The 23,388-nt window shown below is 46.3% G+C and overlaps 2 protein-coding genes across 2 annotated transcripts in view; one reads left to right on the top strand and one right to left on the bottom strand.

The window, feature by feature from the left end:
• The window catches only part of Snd1 (staphylococcal nuclease and tudor domain containing 1), a 437,644-nt gene that overhangs the window by 42,726 nt on the left and 371,530 nt on the right, over positions 1-23,388 (bottom strand). The gene's annotated exons all lie outside the window — the stretch shown is intronic.
• On the top strand, positions 17,517-20,654 carry Lrrc4 (leucine rich repeat containing 4). Its single transcript, XM_048340173.1, has 2 exons — positions 17,517-18,240; positions 18,427-20,654. The coding sequence occupies exon 2, from the start codon at positions 18,527-18,529 to the stop codon at positions 20,483-20,485; it is 1,959 nt and encodes a 652-aa protein (XP_048196130.1). The 5' UTR covers positions 17,517-18,240; positions 18,427-18,526; the 3' UTR covers positions 20,486-20,654.

Below are 23,388 nucleotides of genomic sequence, written 5' to 3'. Positions count from 1 at the left end.
TCCCAGTTCCGCCACTGCTTTCTGCTAAGGTGACTTTTAAGAAAAGCCACTTAAGTTCTCAGGGTTTGTGTTTCCTGTTCTCTAGCCAGGGGATGGGATTAGAGTTCCAGCTTCCTTTCAGCTCTCAAAGGCTCTGATGTAATCCTTACCTTGAAGTTGCATGCCCAGTTCCATCCCTTTGCACCATCCTTTCCTGTTGGGGACAGGAATTTTCAAGCTCCTGCTCAATAGCCTCCTTCTGAACTCTGGGAAAGTATGAAGGATTTCCTCATCTGCCACAGTGTTCTCTCCCCTCCGCAAGTCTCACTGAGTAATATGAAGCCTAATCAGTTAACCACTAGTCACAATAGGTATGATTTTGGGGGTTACAGAGACCAAAAGAGATGCTGTTAGGATGGAGACAGGCAAATCCTAGTCTGCTAGAAGAAGGGAGGTAGGAGGGAGAAAGAAGCAATGGAAGAAGTTTCATGAATCACAAGCGAGAAAGCTTCAGGTTGGTCCTAAACCAAATTCTAGATCCAGCTGAAGCATGGTTTGTGAGTACTTAGAAGCTAAAGGAGGCTGTCTTTCTTTTATCTGATGATTTTGGCTCCCTTATAAAAAATGAGGTCTGTGGGATCATTTCCAGGTCTTCAATCCTACTCCATTGATCCTCTGGCCTGTTCATGTGCCAGTACCAAGTTGTTTTAAAAACTACAGCTTTATAATAGAGTTTGAAGTTTGGTATTGATATTCCTCCAGCACTGTTTTTCAGACTAAGGACTGTTTTTGCTCTTTGGGAGTCTTCTGTTATTCCATATGAATTTCTGAATTGCTTCTATTTCATTAAAGAATATTGTTGAGATATTGATGGGTATTGCATTGAATCTGTAGCTAGCTTTTGGCAGTATTGCCATTTTCATGATGTTAATCCTCCCAATCCAGGGGCATGGGAGGTTTTTCCACTTCCTTAAATTTGCTTTAATTTCCCTTTTTAGGTTTTTAAAGTTTTGATCATAGAGGTCCTTCACCTCTTTGGTTAATTCTTAGGTATTTTTTTTTTTGAGGCTATTACAAAAGGAGTTGCTTTCCCAATTTCATCCTCACTCTTCTTGTTGTTGGCATACAGAAAAGCTACTGATTTTTGTGGGTTAATTTTATACCCTGCTACTTTGCCAAGGTTTTGGATCAGCTCAAGTAACGGGAGAGGAGTCCATGGGGTTCTTTAAATACAGGATCATATCATCTGCAAAGAGGGAGAGATTTACTTCTTTCCTTACTTGGGTAAACAAATAATAACGGATGCTGACAGGGATGTGACCAAAAGGGAACACTATTACACTGTTGGTGGGAATGTAAATTGGCTCAACCACTCTGGAAAGCAGGATGAAGGTTCCTCAAAAGATTCAACAAATCCATTTCTATGCATTTACCCAAACAATCACAAACAAGGCCACACTAAAGCTACCAACATAACATTCACTGCAGCATTATTTATCTTAGCTTAGATATGGCACCAACCCAGATGCCCCTCAGTAGATCAATGGATCAAGAAAATGTGGTACATATACACAATGGAATTCTATGATTCCATTAGAAAGAATGACATCATCCTATTCGTAAGGAAATGGAAAGACTTGGAAAAAATCCTATTAACTGAAGTAAGACAGACCCAAAGAAACATAGGCTTCCTGGTTTCCCTCATTTATAACCATTAGCATATGTCTAGGCTAGTCCTAGCAGAGGACCACAATGGCTCAATAGCTATGTATATATGACAACATAAAATAAATGCTGATAAAAATGAACTCCAAGATACGGAAATGAGTTTTTTTTTTAACATACTGTGTGAAGTTATTTCTTTTTCCTTTCATTTTTTTTCCTTTGGTTTATCCCCCACTATCACTGTTTTTAATTTCGGTACCCTGTGTCTTGTTATCTGATTTGGGGAAGGGAAGGGAAATCATAAAATGGTGAGACAAAGAACAAAGGGAGAACCAATGCAACAGAAATACTCATAAGACATTATGTTGGAAATGAAATTTACAACCGGGGGGGGGGGGGAGGGGAGTCAGGGGGTAGAGGAAATTAAGGGAGGGGGTAATACTGTTCATAAGAAATGTACTTATTTACTTTACTTATGTAACTGTAACCCCTCTGTACATCACCTTTACAATAAAATATTAAAACAAACAATAAATAAATAAAGGGAAATAATCATTAGATTCATGTACATAAAAATAAGTCATAACATAACTAACCTTCTTTCCTCTTCAGGTGGGGGTGGTCTATTAATGTTTAGCTGGGTCAGCGACAGGGCACAAAGCGATAACCACAAACTGAGCTTTCCCTTTTTCAATTATCTCTCAGCTCTGATTATATTAAGGAGGAAATCCCAGTGTACTGCTAAGCTGTCCTTAGCATCTTTTCACAGAAGAGGTGCAGAGGCTCGTGGGCAACAGAATTTTAGACAGAATTTAGTACCACTTTTATGTATTGCATGCATTGTATTTATTTTTTCCCCATTTATGATGGCACTTTTCCATTTCAGAAAATGGTTATAACTATTCCAGAAAAAAGAGCTATTAAAAGGGCAATATTAAGGAAATAACAGATGATAATAGGATTTGGCAAAAGCAGACAGGCTAATAGTATGAAGGTATGTAGAAATCGGGAGACACTTCTATGAATGAAATGTAACTGGGCAACAGCAGGAAAGGGACCATACAAGTGCAAATTAGGCTGCCTGATTCCATGACACTTGCCATGGAAAGGCCACATCCATGTCTACCTTTTCTCTCTGCTGGCTCAGAAAAATGCTGACTGGTCAAAGTTACTTTATGTGCCATAGACTTCTTTCAAAGACATAAAATAAAATACATAAGATACAAAGGAAGCTGGGCTCTGGTGGCTCATGCCTATAATCCTAGCTACTCAGGAGGATGAGATCTGAGGATCTTGGTTCAAAGTCAGCTTGGTGAAGAAAGTCGTATCTCCAATTAACCATCATAAGGCCAAAAGTGAAAAACGTAAGGGATAGCACCCAGGCCATCAGTTCAAGCCCCAGTACTGACACCAAAAACCAAGCAATGACAACAACTAAACACTCCAGCAATCCCCTCCCTCCAAAGTAAAGGAAACCTACTATAACACACAGTTGTCTCTAAAACCCCACCAAAATAGCAAATACAAGTACTTTTCCAGTAGTACACTAAGCAGGATTTAATGCATGTGTGAAAATTACTCGAATTCCAAAGTAGTGACAAAGGTCATAGCTGTATCAGTTTTATTATGATTTGTTGCTTATATTCACAGTCAAAGTAAATGCTAAATTTTATGTAGAAGCTAAAAAGAAAGATGTATTTTTCATATCTAAATATATGGACTCAGGAGATTCTTAGTCCTAGCTACTTAATGAGGTAGGGGAGGAACTGCCTTTCTTGGTCCCACATATTGGTTTAGGGTATGTCAGCCAGAACTAGATAAGAGTTGTAAAAGGAAGTCAGCTGCCAAATTGTGGAGAAGGATTTTTTTTTTTTCCTTTTCAGAAAGACATAAAATAAGTCACTTCTGCTTTTGGAACTTGGTGTGTAAGCATGCGATGCCTGGAGCTATGGCAACCATCTTGCAGCCAAGAAAGACACTTGTTTTCAATTAGCAATAATTGAGCTTGGGATAGTTCTCACTGGCTAGAAGTCTGCCACTGCACACAGCTGACACGTGGGATCATGGCAGAAAGATGGAAAGAACCAAAATGCCTGATTGTCTGAGCCACTCACCTTGGAGTTAAACCAACTCACCCCTGGAGCAGTCTTAACTTAAGACTGAGTTTATATGAGAAATAACGAATCCCATTATTTAAGCAGTTTAGAAGTCTATTGCTTGCAGAATAAAACACATAAAGTGACTCATGGGTCTTTACCATGTTATATACATCTTTCTGCCTCTAAAACAAAACTAAATGGCTGGAACCCCTACAAGGAATTGTAGAAATTGCTCTGTGCCCCAAGTCCAGCTCTGTCCTTTTCAGCCTTTTGGGATCCTCAGTGTAGAAGAGAACAGCGTCTAATGCGAACTGACAAGGTGGAGGCCACAGGACTGCTGAGGACAGGAGGGACAGCTCTTAGCAAAGGATGCCACCCAGAGGGCTCAGGATATTCAGGGACACCGCTGGGGGTGGGGAAAGAAGAAGAGTTAGGCTTATGGACAGAAGGAGCCCACAGACTGACATGGCTGTGAAGTTAAGACAGTTGAGGTTTCAGGTTCTATCTAACTGGTTCAGATCCAAACCTCAGGGCGGGCACCATTCCAATGCTTCACAAGAGATCCCTTTTCCTTTTCCATCAGCATCCCATATCTGCCCCTAGTGACCATTTTATCAGGGTGCAAATTTCTCAGTTTGTAGCCATAAATCAGATAGGAAGCTTGGAGAAGACATCAGACAGACCCTATAATCTTGGCTAATCCTGTAATCGGGAGCTAAACCCAGGACACAAACGGATTTGCAAAATAAGGATTTCAAAAACTGAAATGGCATTAGCAAATGTACATAGCAACTGAATGAGAGCCATCAATACAGAAACAGACACATTCCTTAACTCCATTCCAGTTACGTGGAAAAATAAAGGACCACATGGGAAGGGAGAGGTTGCTAGATCTCTCCTATGAGATGAAGGTGAAGCAATCTCTTGTGAGACTGAGTTTTGTTTTCTTTCTGGCAGGGATGGACAATATTTTTTATGAAACAAATTTTACTTTTAAAATTGACATAATTGTGCATATTTATGGAGCACAGTCAGTGTGACATTTTAATACTCACGTATTATAATGTTTGAATCAGGGTAACTAGCTTATCCATCATTTCAATCATGTGTGATTTCTACTAGCTATTCTGAAATATATAATGTGTTTTATAGTCACCATACTATACAAATAACACCAGAACCAGGTACTTGGTACCTGTTGGCAAACCCTGTCTTTTGTTTTTTCCCTTGATCCCAAACAAGGCCTTTTTGGAACATTCTTTTAAGTTGTTCTGGGTTTAAGTAAGAGATAGAAGGAGGGAAGGAGAGACAGCGCTTTTGAAAATTCCCTAGTGATTGGCTTCAGATCTGGTGCTCACCTGACCCAGTCCAGGGCACACAGGTCTCCGGGGAGCCACAAGAGCTGCATGTCAGCAGGGCCTGTCTGACCCTTTGTGAGTGGATCGGAATAGCTTCCGCATGTTTGAAGCTTGTGAGGGCTACAAAGCTGCCTGACAGACCACACAGAGCCACAAACCACAAACCACAAGTGCTATGTTCCCAGTGTGGCTATGGGCCAACTCAAGATGGGAGCTGGCTTTGGCAAAACCTCTTTTCTTTGATCAAATGGGGAACACTGCCTTGGGCCTTTAATTCCAAGTATCCAGATGTGAAAGCAAGTCCTGGGAGAGACTTTGACTGGGGGCCCTGTTTTTGTTCCTTTCTGGGAGCAAATACTGTTTAAGAGAAGTGATAGAGGCAGTGCACAAGTCAGCTGTGCTAGCTTTTGTTCTTGGCTGCCCTTCCCTTGGCTCTACCTTCCCTGTCTTGGAGGCTCCAAATACAATGAAGAGGGACAGGAGAGATGCTCAGTAATGGAATGCAGGTTGTGTCAGCACAGGGAAAGGAAAAAAAAAATTGCTTGGTCACACCAGACATTTATGGAAAGTGTTACATTGCTTACAACGTGTATATTACTTGTGATGGCCAAACTGTAGGCTGCCAATTACTAAACTGTATTTTTGTCAAAACAGCAGGATGTCAGGTCCCTCGATCAATGTATTCAAAATAATTAAGGCAATGGGTTTTAACCTGCCAAAGGTGTTGAAGGATGGATGAGAAAACCAGTAGCACTGAAATAGGAGGGGTCAAGGAGAACTAGCATCAGCTCTGAGTGTGCCCCCAGATTAGACAAAACTCAAATACCCTCTGTGGCTGCTTTGGGAAAAGCTCAGCCAAAAAGGGAGATGATATCACGAGGCCAAAGACTCCGAGCAACCAACACTTCACTTGCCAGGATTCCTGTTCTCTAGGCTCACAAGGGAGCGTGGCACCTTAGAATATTCTCCAACAGTCAATTCTTTTCCTTCCTAGAAAACAGTACTTAATGAGAACGATCTTGTTCACTTAAGCAAGTGAGTCAAGCTTATGTGTTTAGAAAACTCATTAATAACAAATAACATTTGAAAAGGGACAGACTCAGTTGGAGAGAGCAGTGGCAGGAGCCAACTCCTTGAGAGGCATTAAAAATGGGGCATGGTTGTTGTTGGCATCCACTGCCAGAGCTCAGCCTGGCTCCTATCAGAGCAGGAACTCTTCCTGGTCTCAGTTTGATAAAGAACCTTATGCTGCAGCTGCTAGATGTACAGGCATAATGAGTCTTATTTCTCTGCCTTTTCAGTCAACCAGGGACAAAAGGCAGCTTTAATTGATTAAGAAATCAAAATGGCTAGGGAAGAGAGATGGGCCAGTCCAGCAGGATGTGCAGAAGTGGTGTGCTGAACACACAAGCTACAACCTTCTTAGGACTCCTGAGTTCCCACTAGAGAAGAATGAGAATGTTGCCACTTCTCTGGTCTGTTCATATTCATATCCTCTCTTTTCTGCTTCCTGTCTAGCTCCTGCACAGACACAGCCTTGAATAGATCCTACTGACTGGCACTGGGAGGCAGACAGCCAGAAGCCAGGGCAGGAAGGAGGAAGCTCAAGTTGCTTCATGTGTCTGGGATCCCAAGATGGTCTCCTCTGAGGGAGGGATCCCCACAGGCTTCATGCCAGCTCTAAAGCACCATCAAGTTGCTTGGCCAGAGAGGACATTTGCAGGGGAGGGAGAGGGCTCTGTCCAGCTCAGGCATTGCTCATTTGCACAAAGAGCCCTTTCAGAATTACTAGCTGGCAGGACTCCTCATGGGCTTTTCTCTTAGTGCTTGCACACTGAATACAAATCAAGCAGTCTCACTGAGCTGCCACACAGGCTGGCCACAGTTACCAAGAAAAGAGACACAGTATTGGGCTGCCAGTGTCCGGGCTTATAGGATGGGAGGAGAGCTTCAGATCCTCAGCTGGTAACCTCATGATGACCGAGGCTTCAGCGCCCTCATCAGAAGCAGAGTGTCACACCCTGGCATCCTTCAGGAAACTAGTTGCCCAAGACAAGAGGTTCCAATGAGCACCTGGCTGGTTAGGATGCAAAAATGGAAAGATGAGGGTTTAAAGTCAGGGGATGGTAATGTTGGGTAAGAGAGATAAATATAAGGTACTCATATTACTCTTAGCTCTGATTAAGTTGGCTCTAGCCAAATTCAGAGTGCTATGTTACACAGGTGATAAGGCAGAATATGCTAATCAACCAACTGGGAAAATTCCAATCCTATCTATCTGACAGAGTAATTAAGTGTTCTAGTTCCTTTATTTCATATTCATTCACACCCCCACCTCACCTGCGGATCCTCTAGATATAATAAAAGTGGTTTGCATCTAGAAACATGGACCCCCAAAAGGATCGTGGCTATAGCTCTAACTCTCTTATCATAATGAAAAGGGATTCGGTATCCAGGAAGCTGGGTGTCAGCCAGCCCATCCATGGCTCATCTGATGACTCATGGGGAAGCCAGTGGTGGAGTTGGTTCTCCTGGTGTTCCCAAGGCTCTACTCCCCTCCACTTTTAAGGATAAAGCACCTAATTTTTGGTTCAAAGATGGCATGTGGTCAGAATAGTCACCCTGGAGACTCACAAAATTCCAGCCCACTTTTACTCTGAATCCTTTGACCCCTCCCCCCAGCCAGTACAGAATAATAGGGAACTGAGGCCACACCAACTGGAGCTAGGAAAACCATAGCCAAAGCCAAAGCTGGCAAGACAAGATTGAACACAATTAACAAATTATTCAAGGCAGCTTGACGGCCACAGAAGATGATCAACAATGAAGCCGAGCACACCAAGAAGGCTGGCGGAGAAGACAGCGTCAACATGGAACTGCTCTACAAACCAAGAGGATTAATAAGAATGGCTCAGAGGCCATGGGCGAGATGCAAGAAACCACACAAGAGGACACAGCAAGCTTCAAGGCAAACTGAACAGATAAAACACAGAGGAGGTATACCTCTTAAATGCAGCCAGAAATTCCATAGGGCAAGTGTAAAAACGTATGTTCTTATTTGCTCACGCTAAGTGCCTAAGTTTTTCTCTGGAGCACTGAATTGCTCAGTGAGGGGGTCCTGGAATATCCTGGAGAGAATGGCCTTAAGCCCTGTTTCTTTTTTTAAAACAACAATTTCTGTGACACACCCATGGTTGAGGGAAATTGGAGTTACAAGATGAAACATCTTCCCTCTGAGCTAAAGGGAAAGAAAGCACTAGAGAAAGCCGGAGAAAGACCCAGGGGGCCAGGCTCCCAGTCACTTCCCACAGCTGTTGGCTGTCTCCCTGAGAGAGGGTTTCAAATTAAGAGTGTGCTGATGCAATTGTATGTTCTTTTGTCATGCAAAATTTGGGGAGTGACAGCAAATAGAATTCTGGACAGAGGGAGCCAGAAAGTTGGGGCTCTACTCCTTGCCCTGGCGCCCACTGTGCTTGAGCTTAGACACTCAGTAGGGGTATTTATAGCTGACTTTAAATTTACCCAGCTTGCCATAAAGCGAGGTAATGGGGCGCCCTTTATTGCTACTAGTGGTGATTGTCCTAACATCCTTTAATTAGCAAAAAGCGTTGGCACAGCCACTTTCAAAGCATTTGATCTCACTGTCCTGGTGTTCCCTATTTCCAGCTCAACAGCCCTCACTCCCTTTGGGAAACACACTTTAACACATCTGAAGATGACAGGCATATGTGCACCTGGGCACAGATATGTGGGCTAGTGTACCTGGGCTCGCTCCTTACATATTCATGACTGCCAGGAATCTGTGCACCTCTATGATGTTTCCATAAAGCTCCTATCATAAATCTGTCGGCAAGGGGCTAGGAAACTAAAAATTGGGCCTGGACAAACCTTAAGGTCACTAGAATTCTTCATTATTCCTGTATTAAGAAAAAAAACATCACTGGTCATTTAAAACCTACATTTCACCTACTATATTCAGAACAGGGCTAGAGCTATTGATACACTATTAGGGAGGCCTGAGCTCTTATCTACAGGAGCCACCCAAGAACAGTCCTTTTTTTTGGCTGGCAGTTCTGGGGCTTGAACTCAAGAGACTGGGTGCTGTCCCCAAGCTTTTGTGCTCAAGGCTGGCACTCTACCACTTGAGCCACTTCTGGCTTTTTGGTGGCTAACTGAAGATAAAAGAGTCTCACAGACATTCCTGTCCAAACTGGCTTTGAACTGTAATCCTCAGATCATAGCTTCCTGAGTAGCCTAGGAGTACAGGTGTGAGCTATCTGCACCTGGCCAAAGAAGAGTCGTTCTTTTGAGATAATTAATTCACTACTGTGATTAAGATATTGGGAACAAGATATGAAAGATCCATCTGGTCCTTTTATGTGATTGTGATAATCAATCCATAAACAATTAATTTTAAAAAAAGTAATGAGAAAATAAAACCGGGTAAAGTAGCTAAGACTGGTTGGGCTACTTAGACAGGACAGTCATGGAGCCTCTGTTAAGAGGCCTGGTCAAGAAGAAATCAGCCACCTGCCTCTGCAGAACATAACAGTCTAGGTAGAGGACACAGAAGGACTCTTAAGGGAGATAAGCAAGTTCAAGAGTATTCTGGGGGGAAAAAAAGGTGACCTTTGTCATTGAGGTGTGGGAACTAAGGAGAAAGATGACCAAATGTCAGGACAGAGAGGAAGGTAGAAGACAAAGGCTGAAGACCTGTGGACCATGGCAAGAAGTTTGGCTGTTACTTCATGAAGAGAATGGGGTATTTTAAGTAAGTCAATAACATAATCTGCTATGTCACAAAGATACCTTTGGTTATTGTGGAGAATAGATTATAAATGGCAAGAGTAAGTGTTCAGTGGTTATGTGAGAAGTTATAAGATGACACAGAGTGAATGGCATATGGGAACTTGGTACTATTTTGAAACTGTTTGTACGTCTACAATTAAATACTATTGTTAAAAATAGTGAAAAACACCTTACAGCTTGGGTGAAAAACTAGAAGTTTAACATTGGAGCAATGCCAAGAACAAATGAGTCTAGGAAAAAAGAAGAAAACAAACATACAAACAAAAAAACAAAACAAAAGAAAGGAGAAAGAACTCACTCAGTAACCAACCTTTGGATAAGTTGTCCATATTAGAAAACAGATACCACTGCTACTATTACTATTTGCTGGGATGGACTAATTTTTTCTGACTTGTTTCAACAATACCATAAAAAAGTAAAGGTAATCTTGCTTTACATGTGAATCATAGGCATAAGGAATTAATATAGTTTGCCAGGCACTGATGGCACATACTTATAATCGTATTTACTCGGAAGGCTGAGATCTGAGGATCATGGTTCAAAGCCAGCTCAGGCAGGAAGTCCATGAGATTCCAATAAACTACCAAACCCAGAAGTGGTAGAGTGCTAGCCTTGAGTAAAAGAAGCTCAGAGATAGTGCCCAGCCCCTGAGTTCAAGCCCCAGAACCCATACAGAATTAACACATTTAGTATGCAGGAAGCAGATCTGGAACTTGAACCTAAGTGATTCCAGATGCTATTGATACCTGACCGTGTGTGCGCACACTCACATAGTGTTTGCTTGTACTTTTATGTACCATATTTTGTAGAATTTACTTTAGAGAAAAAATTTTGACTCACCCAACCTAAATATGCATAACATTATACACATGCCATGTGTATATTTGTGAAAAGGCTAATTGTAATTGCAGATATAGATACTTGATTAATGTTCAAACTTATGTCTGAGATACCTGAAGCACTAACGTAGTCATACTCTCAGTTTCACACACCTGCTGACTCTGATCTGATCTATTTCTTAATCTTTAGGAAACATGAAGCTCAACATTTGTGACTTACTGTTGAGCCAAATTTTGTAGCAATGTCAAGACGTATGTCTAGTATTACTGGTAAATGTTTAAATGTTCCAAGATCTTTGGGGTTAAATGTATAGAGAAAATTAATAAGTAATGCAATGAAGGGAAAGAAAATAAGAGATAGACTTCCAGAGTATATTTTGTCAGCTCTTCTCCTTCTCTGAGGTACCTACCATTTTTCTTTCTCTTGGAGAGATCCAATGATCATATAGAATGGCTTTTCCACCCTTGAAAAGCACAGGATATAGGAAGCTACCTGGTGATTGCAAATATACATCCCAGTATCATCTTACAGTTTGGGCTCTGGACAGATTTGACATTGAAACCTGGCTTTGTCAGTGTCTTAAATATATGCATCTCCAGAACCTGTGATTTTTACTGTACTTAGAAAAAAGGTTCTTTCCAGATATAATAATGAAGTTAAGGTTATAGAGATCATCCTGGACTATCCAGGTGGGACTGAAAGCAAATGAAATATACTTGTAAGTCACAAACAGGAGAGAAAAAAGGAGGTCACATGACCACAAAGGCACACTGAAGTGATGTAGTCAGGAGAAAAGAATGCCACCAGAAACTGGAAAAGACAAGCAGTGAACAAATATTTTTAGAGCTTAGAGCCTCTGGGAGGGAGCACGGCATTACTAACTAGAATGTGAACTTTGACCTTCCAAAACTGCAAGAGAATTTGCTGGTTTAAGCCACCAACTCTGGTAATTTGTTACAGCAGCTTCAAGAAACTAATTCTGTCTACTCATTACTTATAAATACTGCCATTAAAATAATCACCACTGCTGTACAATTAATGAAAAGATGTACCTACAGAAAGGGCAGCATCAAGGTTCCTAAAGTAGATCTTTCTGATCTGCTGGCCTACACAGGTGGCTGTGCTAGAGAAGCTTATCAAAGTGATTCTCCTATGAGAGGCAGACAGTAGTTGGGAGGCTTTTCTCTTCTGTTAAACATCCCACAAGGAAACTACGGCTGTGGGAAACTAGTCTCAGGAGAAGGCATTCTAGAACTCTTCGTTGTTCTTGTAGCCATCTTGTATTTTTTTAAGCTTATGATTTTACAAATTGCTCTGGTGGGAACCTATAGAGAATATTTGTGCTCCCTATCCCCCCACCTCATGCCAGGGATTAACCCAGGGCCTTGGGTATATAAAGAAAGTGTCCTACTACAGAGCTACAGTCATGCAACCCACCACCTACTCATCATCTGATTTTCCTTAGAGAGGAGAGCCCTGAAGGAAAACAACAGTGGAATCTAAGGGTACTCAGAAGAGTGGACAACTGTAGAACATCTGTGTTGCCTTGAATCCTAAGCTCAAGGAAGAAAATCCATACCTTTTATGGCGGTGGGCAGTAACAACTTAGCCTGGCCTCATCATGAGATCACAAGCAAGAAAAATAACCTTTTCTTTACAATGCACAGAAAGTTCATGATCAGTTGACCCTGGAAAAGTATTCTCATGAAACAAGAGTAGCATACAAACACAATGTGTTGGATAGGAATGATATACTATTGAAGCTGTTTTATCATTATTAATTCACAACCCTATATCTTTCCTTTCCACTTTGCAGAGTAATTTCCATACTATTTTTCCTTGTTCTTTCCACCTATTTCTAAAAGTCCATGAAATTGTTACAAAAGGCTGTATGGTTAAATACTAGAGCTCCTAGGCACAAGTTGAAACTTTCTAAGACTCAGAAGCACAACAAATCAAAGACAGGCTTGATAAATGGGACTGCATCAAACTTATAAGTTTCTGCATGGCAAGGACATAGCTTATAAACTAAAAAAAAAAAGCTTACAGAATGTGAAACAATTTTTACCAGCTATACCTCAGACAAGAGCCTAATATCCAGAATATACTTAGAACTTAAAAAAAATTAAACTCTCAAAGAAACAACAACCCAATTATGAAAGGGGTAATGACTTAAAGAGAGACTTCTCAGAGCAAGTAAAAAATAGCCAATAGACATTGTAAAAGCAATGCAAATCAAAACAACATAGAGATTCTACCTCATCCCAGTTAGAATGACCACTATCAAAATGAGCAACAACAAATGCTGGTGAGGATGCAACCAAAAGGGGAAATCTAATTCATGGTTGGTGGAAATGTAACCTTGTTCAATCACTCTGAAAAGTGGTATGGAGGCTCCTCAAAAACCGAAACAGAAACACTCTAAGACCCAGTAAATTCCACTTCTGAGCATTTATCCAACAATGTTCCAGTGAAACCAAAAGCACAACCATGTCCATTGCAGAAGTCTTTTAGAACAAGATGGTACCCTGCCATTCCTGGGAACCCTATGAAGCATTATGGACATCTAGTGGCTGTTCGGAATAATGCCTTTGGATGCAATACCAATAAGGGCAGGGAGTGGTCTAGCCTGTCCTGTCCTTTGTAATCTTGCCTACTTAGTCCTCCATGTGACCATGTCTTCCACTTTATTAGGGGCCCAAGTCAATCATAATGGCAAAGCAGCTCTATCAAAGACCTACCCTCACCCTAATCCAGCAAAATACTGGAATATAAGACCACAGAACACAGCCTTAAAGGCCCACTAGTCATATGCTGACAGTTTGACAGAAGAACTGAGCTCAGAAGGGACAGACTCTGATATTAATTAGTCTTGTGTTTCAGGTAAGTCACTGTGCCTCTCTGAGCTTCCTTAACATCTGTAAAATGAGAGAGAGGCTAAGTCCAGACAATATCCAAGGTGTCTTTTAATGTTAACAATCTGTGATCTACGAGCCTTTTTAGTAACTGGGAAAACAGTTTCATCAGCTCTGCTCTGGCCCCATGGATCTCTAGATTAAATGGAAGGAAGCATTCTCTCATCAACTTCATGGCTCATTTCCAAGCTTGGCTACACTCCCAAGAAGGATCAACTTTCTTCCCAAAGCTACATGTCTGAGAAGGGGTAGAAATCATAGACTATGGGAGTTGGGAGCATTTTCTAATCCATTTCCTTGATTTTATAAAGGAAAGAACCAAGGTTTAGAGATATTTCAGAATTTACCATGTCTAAACAGTAGGAGAAATGTGATTGTAACTCAGGTATCCCAATCTTAGTGCAGGGTCCATTCTTTAATATTGAGCTTCTGGCACAGGCTTTGCCCAGTCTCTCTTCTGGTGTCTTCGGCTCTCTGGCTCTCTCACATAAGTTTCTCTGTGTGAAATGGTGAGTGAACATTCTCAACCCAGAATTTCTTCTCTTCCTCTAGGTTTGGGCATCCCACTTCCCTTCTTATTCCTTATTAGCACCACTTTAAATCAAGAAAATAGCTGGAAATAGAGGTTTTGAGGGGTTGGGAGGGCCCTCCTCCCAAATACACAGCTTGAGGATACTCAGTGTATCAAGGTTAGAGGATTGCAGGGAGGGCTACTTTAGGCCAAGAGGCTGTGTGCTAAAGGGCATGCAACCTCCTTTTCTGAGGCCTTAGGTGCTTGTGTGGCCCCAGCTGGCCCACAGAGGGCAAAGCAGTCCAGGGCATAACGTGCCAAGATTCACTCTTACCAACAGCAGTCACAAACATTTACTGTGAGAAAAGCTCACTTTTACACACTGGTTTGATCCAAGTTAGCCCACCCTCCCACCTACCTTCCTAAGTGCAGGGGCAGCAGCTGTCATTTGCTGGGCCTGGAGCTGAACAGATGGGGTCTGAGTTTGCCTATACAGGCAGGATACCAGCCCAGGCAGAACCTCTCTTCTGCCTGAGGAGGGAGGAACAGTTATACTTCAGTCCACCATCAGACTCTGGTAGAGTACTCTACCGGCTCAGCCAGCTGTAGCATGGAGAAAAACCTCACTCACAGATGAGATTTACTTTCTCAGCCCCTCTGCTCCCCCTGCCCCAGTACAATCTTATTCTTTGTCATAAACCTCAGTACGCTTTCAGTCTTACTCTGACCTTGCCTTTACCATTTGGTTTAGGGAGAGTAGATTCACTGGACATTCTCTTTAGATATGAAAATACTGGTCTCAGGGTTTGAAGACTGGCTTGAAAGGCTGGCTCTGTCACTTTTTTGGCTGTAGGATGTAAATAGTTTATTTGCTTGCCCGATCTAAATGTCTTTATCCATCAGATGGAGACAACAATGACAATTCTTTCTCTGAGATAAATGAAAATTATGGCAAGAACAGCTGTACCAGTGGGCAGCACATAACAGATTACCCCCCTCCCCAATAAATGGCTGTTTAAGCAGGTGGATGATGCTTGAGTTCTTATCCCACTGGGAGAATATTCTGGGGAATCATTCCACATCCAAGTGCTCTGAAACCTACAAGGGTTCAAATTCTACCATTTGTTATATAACTCTAGGGAACATACTTGATTCACTTGTAAAATGGACAATACACTTATAAAATGGACAATAGAGTTGGTGGGAAGATTATCAGTGATACACACAGTAAGGCCAGTAAGGTTTCAATAAATATCAGTGATTAATGCTCTTATGTGATGTAAATGTAAATAGAAAGGTCCTGGTAAAGAACGGGGACACCACTTGTCTACAATGCAACCGTTTTCAAGACCTGAAGATTGTCATGGCATATTTAAGGTGTTAGGTCCCAGGGCAACAGATAATATTAAGCTAAGGAACCTTGGGCATTGTGGTTCTTAAGCAACAGCCCGTGTGCAAGCGACTGGGGTTGATTTTAACAAGCAGGCTAGCCAGATTTAACAAGCAGGCTTCCACAGGAAGAGGGTGGGAAGGGAGAAGTCTGCATGGAGGCAGCGCTGGCTCCCCTGCCCAGGGTTTAGCCACATACTGCCCCACCCCCAACTTGGCAGAAGGTCTCTTCTGGCGGGCAGGGGGGCGGGCAGGGAAGGGAAAAGGCGGATCTCACAGTAGTCTGTCCAATGTCCCGGCTTATCCTCTGGAAAAGCCAGTGAACTGCTACTGCGGTTTGCTACGCAGTTCTTTCCAGGGAGTCCCAGGCACAGGGCCGGGCGGCTCAAGGGGCAGATGACGGGCGCCTCCATCGTGGTTCCCCGCGCACAGGGGAGAGACGAGGGGCGACACGGAGAGGCAAGGCTGCAGCTCCATGAATGAACCGTGGGTTGCGCCGCGGGTTCTGGGAGTTCACCTCAATCCTTCCTAGGTTGTCATTCCCCCAGCTCCCGGCACCCGGTCTTCCCTTCCACTGTTTCCCGCCCCCGCAGCCCTCATTAAGAAAACTATCATTTAAAGCCCTAGTTAGAGCCCAGGAGGGGCGAAGGGAGCGTGCGAGGGAGGGGGCAGGAAGGAGGGCATCGGTGCCACGGCGAAGCCAGGCTCGCGGTGTTCTGGTTCCCAGCAGCCCGGGCTGCCTGTCCGCCCCCGAGTCCCCACCACCGCGCAGCTCCAAACTCGGGGTACGAGTCGGCTTCACGAGCTGCCTGGCGGCGCGGTGCGGCGCCCCAACAGCATTCGGCCGCGGAGAGGATGACGCGGGCTGGGCAGGAGAGCTGCCAACTGCAGCAGCCCCGCCGCGGGCCAACGCGCCCCCGGCTCGCCGGCCCCTGAGCCCCAGCCGCGTCGGGCGTCGGGCGCGGGCCGGGGCGGGGGCCGCGCGCAGTCTCCCGCTGCAGCTCCACAGCGATCCAGCCTATCAGCGGCCACTCAGCGGCTCGCTCCAGCCCGACCAAAATAGCTGGGAACGCCTGCGACTAGCGCGCGGCCCCACACTTGACGCTCGCCCGGCCCGCTCGCCCGTTCGCTCGCTCGCCCGGGCCCCGCTCCCCTCGTCCGGAGGGGGCGGGGAGGAAGCGGCTGGGGAGGGGGGTGGGGGTGGGGGAGAGGAGGAAGGAAGGAAGGAAGGAAGAAGGAAGGAGGAAGGCAGGCAGGCAGGCTGGCGGGCGGACAGCGGCCGAGGTGCGGAGCCGGGCTGCGCGGCGCGGGGCGGCGCGGCGCTGGAAGGCGCCGGCGTTAACCCCTCGAGGGCAGGCGGCGGCGGGGGAGCGGTGTTCATACATAAGAGCACTGCATCACGCTAATCTTCTCCCCAGAACAGTATGCGTCAGCAGTACATTCACGTTCTGACTGAAGGACAAAAGGATGAGAGAGCAGTCTGCGTGGCTGCTGCCTGCAACACCGCGAGCCCAGCGCGAGGAGGAGACGGTGGGCGCCGAGCGCGGGGGTCCCGCGGTGGCCGCCGTCGTTGCCGCCGCTAGCCAGCTGGGACCATGTTCTCGGGCTCCGGAGCGCTTCCCGCAGCTGCGACCCCCGCTGCTCACACCGCCGCCAGCGCTCAGGTCGCTGCAGCAATTCGCTGGCAGCGCAGCCGCTGAAGGCTCCGGGAGTCTTAGCCACGAACTCGCCCTCTCTCCGCGAAGCCCCGGCCGGCGGCGAGCCCGGGGCCGGCCAGTGACGGACGGCGGCGGGCGGTCGCGCGCCGCCAGGGGCTGCAGCGCCCGCCGCCGGACCCGCGCCCGCCCCCGGACTCCCTGAAGGGGCCTGCGGTGCGGGCGCGATCGCGGGTGCCGCGCGCTCCTCGGCCCGCGGACGGGTCCCGGCGCCGCGTCCACGCCGCTGCCCCTCCGGGGCTGGACGGATTACCGCTCCTCGCGCCAGCAGACGGCGGACTGGAGAACTCAGCCCAGTTTTTGTCTTTTAACCCTTCCGAGAAGAGGCGAGGAGAAAGGGGGTGTGTGTCTGGGGAGGGCAAGGCGCTGCCAACACCTCCTCTTAACTCTCACCGCCCCGCGAGCTCACGACCGACCGCAATCAGCTGCCACCGGCCCGGAGCGGCCAACGCCACGAGAGCGGAGCGCAGCCACAGCCGCCGCCGCCAGCGAGCCTGCGAGCAGAGGAGCGCGGCCTGGGCGGCTCCGGGGCGCCCCGGCACCCCCTCCCCAGAGGCGGCCGGGAGAGCGGGCTGGGGGCGCCGGAGGCACACTTTGGCGATGAAGCGCCTTCCCCCGCGGCTGGAGCGCGCGGGTGCCAGGGTCCAAGGACAAAGCAGGGAAGCACTGGTGGCGCCGCTCCCCGGGCTGAGGGGGGGGCATGCACCTGCATAGCCCGCCGGGCCTTGGCTCTCCCCGGCGCGCCTCAACTCCCTGGCAGCGCCCGCTCGGGCTCCGGATTTACTAGAAGCCATTTTGTCTCCCCCACCCCTCTCCTCCCCTCCCCTCTGCCCTCCCCGCCCCCACGACTTCCCCCTTTTGTTAATTAAAACTAAGAAGTCAGAATGGGAACGAGGTGCCCGGCTCCCGTGGAGAAAGCTTAAGGACACCGCGCCAGTTCTCTGCTGCCTTTCTTCCGAGGTAGGTGGACAGCGGGTTGGGTGGGGATGGTTGCAAGGTGGGAGAGAAAAGTCTTAGATTTCGGAGGGCTGGCCTTGAAGGTGGGCTGCTGGATGAGGGGCCGCGCTGCTCGGTAGTTTGGCAGGATTTTGCTCGACCGATCTGCTCCGTCTCTCTAATCGCCCCCCTCCCCACCTCCTTCTCCAGATGGAAAGAGGAGCTCCTAGCTCACTTAAGCCGGGGTAGGGCTGGTTCTCCTTTCCGAGCCAAAATCCCAGGCGATGGTGAATTATGAACGTGCCACACCATGAAGCTCTTGTGGCAGGTAACTGTGCACCACACCTGGAATGCCGTCCTGCTCCCCGTCGTCTACCTCACCGCGCAAGTGTGCATTCTCTGTGCAGCCATCGCTGCTGCCGCCTCCGCCGGGCCCCAGAACTGCCCCTCCGTCTGCTCCTGCAGTAACCAGTTCAGCAAGGTGGTGTGCACCCGCCGGGGCCTCTCTGAGGTCCCGCAGGGCATTCCCTCCAACACCCGGTACCTCAACCTCATGGAAAACAACATCCAGATGATCCAGGCCGACACCTTCCGACACCTGCACCACCTGGAGGTCCTACAGCTGGGCAGGAACTCCATCAGGCAGATAGAGGTGGGGGCCTTCAACGGCCTGGCCAGCCTCAACACCTTGGAGCTGTTTGACAACTGGCTGACTGTCATCCCCAGTGGGGCCTTTGAGTACCTGTCTAAGCTGCGGGAGCTCTGGCTTCGCAACAACCCCATAGAGAGCATCCCTTCTTACGCCTTCAACCGAGTGCCCTCCCTCATGCGTCTGGACTTGGGGGAGCTCAAGAAGCTGGAGTATATCTCAGAGGGGGCTTTTGAGGGGCTGTTCAACCTCAAGTACCTGAACTTGGGTATGTGCAACATTAAAGATATGCCCAATCTCACCCCCCTGGTAGGGCTGGAGGAGCTGGAGATGTCAGGGAACCACTTCCCTGAGATCAGGCCTGGTTCCTTCCATGGCCTAAGCTCCCTCAAGAAGCTGTGGGTCATGAACTCACAGGTCAGCTTGATTGAGCGGAATGCTTTTGATGGGCTGGCCTCGCTTGTGGAACTCAACCTGGCCCACAATAACCTCTCTTCTTTGCCCCATGATCTCTTCACCCCGCTGAGGTACCTGGTGGAGTTGCACCTCCACCACAATCCTTGGAACTGTGATTGTGACATTCTGTGGCTTGCCTGGTGGCTTCGGGAATATATACCCACCAATTCCACTTGCTGTGGTCGTTGTCATGCCCCCATGCACATGAGAGGGCGCTACCTGGTGGAGGTGGACCAGGCCTCCTTTCAGTGCTCTGCTCCTTTTATCATGGATGCACCTCGCGATCTCAATATCTCTGAGGATCGGATGGCAGAACTTAAGTGTCGGACTCCCCCCATGTCCTCCGTGAAGTGGATGCTGCCCAATGGGACAGTGCTCAGCCACGCCTCCCGCCACCCACGGATCTCTGTCCTCAACGATGGCACCTTGAACTTTTCCCGTGTATTGCTCTCAGACACTGGAGTATACACATGTATGGTGACCAACGTGGCAGGCAACTCCAATGCCTCGGCCTACCTCAATGTGAGCACGGCCGAGCTCAACACCTCCAACTATAGCTTCTTTACCACGGTCACAGTGGAGACCACGGAGATCTCACCTGAGGACACGACGCGAAAGTACAAACCAGTTCCTACCACATCCACTGGTTACCAGCCGGCATATACCACCTCCACCACGGTGCTCATTCAGACCACCCGTGTGCCCAAGCAGGTGGCAGTACCCGCGACAGACACCACTGACAAGATGCAAACCAGCTTGGATGAAGTCATGAAGACCACCAAGATCATCATTGGCTGCTTTGTGGCAGTGACTCTGTTAGCTGCCGCCATGTTGATTGTCTTCTATAAACTTCGCAAGCGGCACCAGCAGCGGAGTACAGTCACAGCCGCCCGGACAGTTGAGATTATTCAGGTGGATGAAGACATCCCAGCAGCAGCATCTGCAGCAGCAACAGCAGCTCCATCCGGCGTATCAGGTGAGGGGGCAGTAGTGCTGCCCACAATACATGACCATATTAACTACAACACCTACAAACCAGCACATGGGGCCCACTGGACAGAAAACAGCCTGGGGAACTCTCTACACCCCACAGTCACCACTATCTCTGAACCTTATATAATTCAGACCCATACCAAGGACAAGGTACAGGAAACTCAAATATGACTCCCCCTCCCCCCAAACTTATAAAATGCAATAGAATGCACAAAAAAAGAGACAGCAACTTTTTGTACAGAGTGGGGAGAGACTTTTTCTTGTATATGCTTATATATTAAATCTATGGGCTGGTTAAAAAAACAGATTATATTAAAATTTAAAAAGAAAAAAATCAAAACAAAACTATTTTCTAACTTGTAAGTTCTATTTAAAGGGGGAGGGTGGGGAATCTTGGGAATGTTGTGGGTACAAGCTACAAGTCAAACTTGCTGTGCTGCCAGAAGAGTTTTCTGGTTTACGGTGGAAACTGCTAAGATAAAAACAAACTCCAACAATAGCAAACACCCCTACAGAGGAGCAGGGTGCAGGCCACTAAGGGGTAGGAAGCATAGGCTCCATTATCATTTTTAAGAAGATAACTTCATAGGACACGGGAATACCCATTTCTACAGACATCTTTCTTAAGTCGGGAGCTGTCTTTGCAGATTTATCTTATTAAAAAAATACAAAAGAAAAAAAAGCACCATGAATTTGTACTATGCCAAAATTTTGAGAGGCAATAACTATTTTTCCTTCAGAGGCCAAAGGGAAGATAAATCTGTAAACGTATTTAAGCAGGAAAAAAAAAACACCAAAAAAAATCAAATGAATCCTTAAAGGAGCTGAGTCTTTGTCTATGTGCACAAATCCTCTAGGTTTGTGCACTGCACTGGGACATGCATGTGCCTCAGCCCTGCCTGACAGCGCTTCAGGACAGAGCTAAGAAGGAAGGGAGCCTACTGTGGCTCTCAAATGCTTTCACACTGCACCAGATTTCTGCAATTGGGCTTAACCCACTCTGCAAGGCATGTGTCTATTCAGGGTTTCCCAGGAGAAGGAGGCGGCCCGAAGGGGGTGCGGCACCAAGAAGGGAGGGAAGAAGAACAGGAGCAGAGAATGATTCACTGGAGGCCATAAATTAGCATTGTGCTATGTCCACCTGTTGTTCCAGGTATCTGACAAATGATTGTAGACAATGATGGCATTTTATAATTTCTCAAAAAGGTCTTGTTTGTTTTAAAGGTGGAGAGGGAGGAAAGGCTGGAGCGTGGAGCTTGGGGGAGTAAAAGCTTTTCTCCTGCTTTGGATTTGGTGACTATTCTAAATGCTGATTCATTAGGGATTATTACAGCTGATGCCAACTGGTTGTGGTGATGGAGTGGGGGCAGAACATGAGTAGAGAAGAAAAAAAGGAGACAAAAAGGGCATGGGCTCAATTCAAGTACAGATGCCTTTGCCAGCCAGGATGCTTCATGAAAATCTGTGAAATCCATAGTTAAAATAAAAGTGACACACATGCATACGCAAATGAGTTCTGCATGTAGTCCTGTTGAATAGGCACCAGGGGGGAAGCTTCTCTCCCCCAGGCCCACCTCTAGAGGAGGTGCAAGGAAAAGGGAAGGGGAAGGCTAAGATCTGTTATCCTGGTCCATTTAATATGTAACTTCTTTCAGTTATTTTAGCTTTAAGAGGAAATAAAGGGTTCAGATTTGAAAGGGGGTGGTATGGGCGGGGAGAATGCCAACAACAACAACAACAAAAACCACTGATTGTAATGTGAGAAAAGTGTATTTTTGTATTTTAATAAATATTGTTCAATTTTTAATTCACTGTCCCCAAAGGGTTAAATTGAATAAGTCCGGAACCTATATAGATTCTTATGAACATTAAATCCTTTCTATTTGAAAAATGGGGGGTGGGTGGGAGGGAAGAGGTACGATATGGGAAAGACAAATGTTAAATATATTTTAAGTGTGGGAAAATGCTAAAGCTGTCAACGTTTCCTTAGTTTAAATAAATGCACCCCGACTCTAGTGCACCTTCCATGAGCTAATGTGTTAGTACCTGGCTTTGTTGGGGGTATAACCAAATTCCCTATGCCCTGAAAAACCAGGGGAAATGGGTCAGCCTCAGCTTCTGGGACTTGGCCAGAAGTGAAATGCCGCCTCAGCAGAAGCTGCTGGTCCGGCAGCACCAGCTCAACCCAAGGACCCAAGGGGGCCTGGATTTAAGAGGGCTGCAGTAATGTAGTTTGGCTGCAATTTCCCATAGGCAGTGTTGCTTTAGTTCTCTGGTGTGGAATAGTCAAATGTGTCTTGGTGGAGGTGGGGGTCTATCTCTTGAGACTCATAGAGTAATGACTTCTAGAGAGGTTCCATGCACAGGTTCCTGCGTTTCTTCATAGCTTTTATTTATACTAATGCAGGGAATCAGGATTGAGTGGGTGTGATCTCTGGCACTGAGGAGGAATGGAAAGAGGCAGCACTTTGCAGCAGTTGGCTAAGAAAGGGCCAATTCTCTATCTTCCTGGACATAGAAATCGTGTCTGGGTATCAGTGCCCGTAGCAGCACATAGGCACTGCCACACATTTATAATGTAAGCAGCAAAGGTTCTTTCTCTAGGCCTCTCCTTTAGCATTTTGCCTCGCCAGAGAGAGAAAACTGCAGCAGACCAAAGGGTGGGACTTACTTGGCTAGGACCAGATGAAAAGCAAAAATGACTTCCTTTCCTAGTACCACATGACAACTCCGGCTATTCGTAACAGCTTCCTGGGTGTACATTCTGAGGTAATTGGGGAAGTTGCTGCTTCAGCAATGGAGGATAGGGAGCCAACTTCCTGACACCCCCTTTTTGGCAGTTATCTGGGCCATCAGAGAATTTAGGCAATATAAAGGGTCTTGCTAAACAAAAGCTTGAGAGACAAGGAGAATGGGCCAAAACACTTGTGGGAGGAGAACTAAGGAGAAAGGCATTTGTCCTAAGGATAAGTATACTCAGGTCTTACAATCTGAAGGAGAAATGTTTTCTAGAAGGAACCTCACTGGACTTGGGGAGACAGAGGATGATTCTTAAGTACCCTTAGTGCTGCAGT

This window comes from Perognathus longimembris, chromosome 2 (genome assembly GCF_023159225.1).
Source record: "Perognathus longimembris pacificus isolate PPM17 chromosome 2, ASM2315922v1, whole genome shotgun sequence".
Classification (NCBI taxonomy): Eukaryota; Metazoa; Chordata; class Mammalia; order Rodentia; family Heteromyidae; genus Perognathus; species Perognathus longimembris.
Note: the sequence above shows the minus strand (reverse complement) of the source record. Positions and strands in the feature narration are given on the sequence as shown.

Bases quoted from the DNA above. Each gene is read 5' to 3' on its own strand.
- Lrrc4 (XM_048340173.1), top strand. From the start codon at position 18,527: ATGAAGCTCTTGTGGCAGGTAACTGTGCACCACACCTGGAATGCCGTC.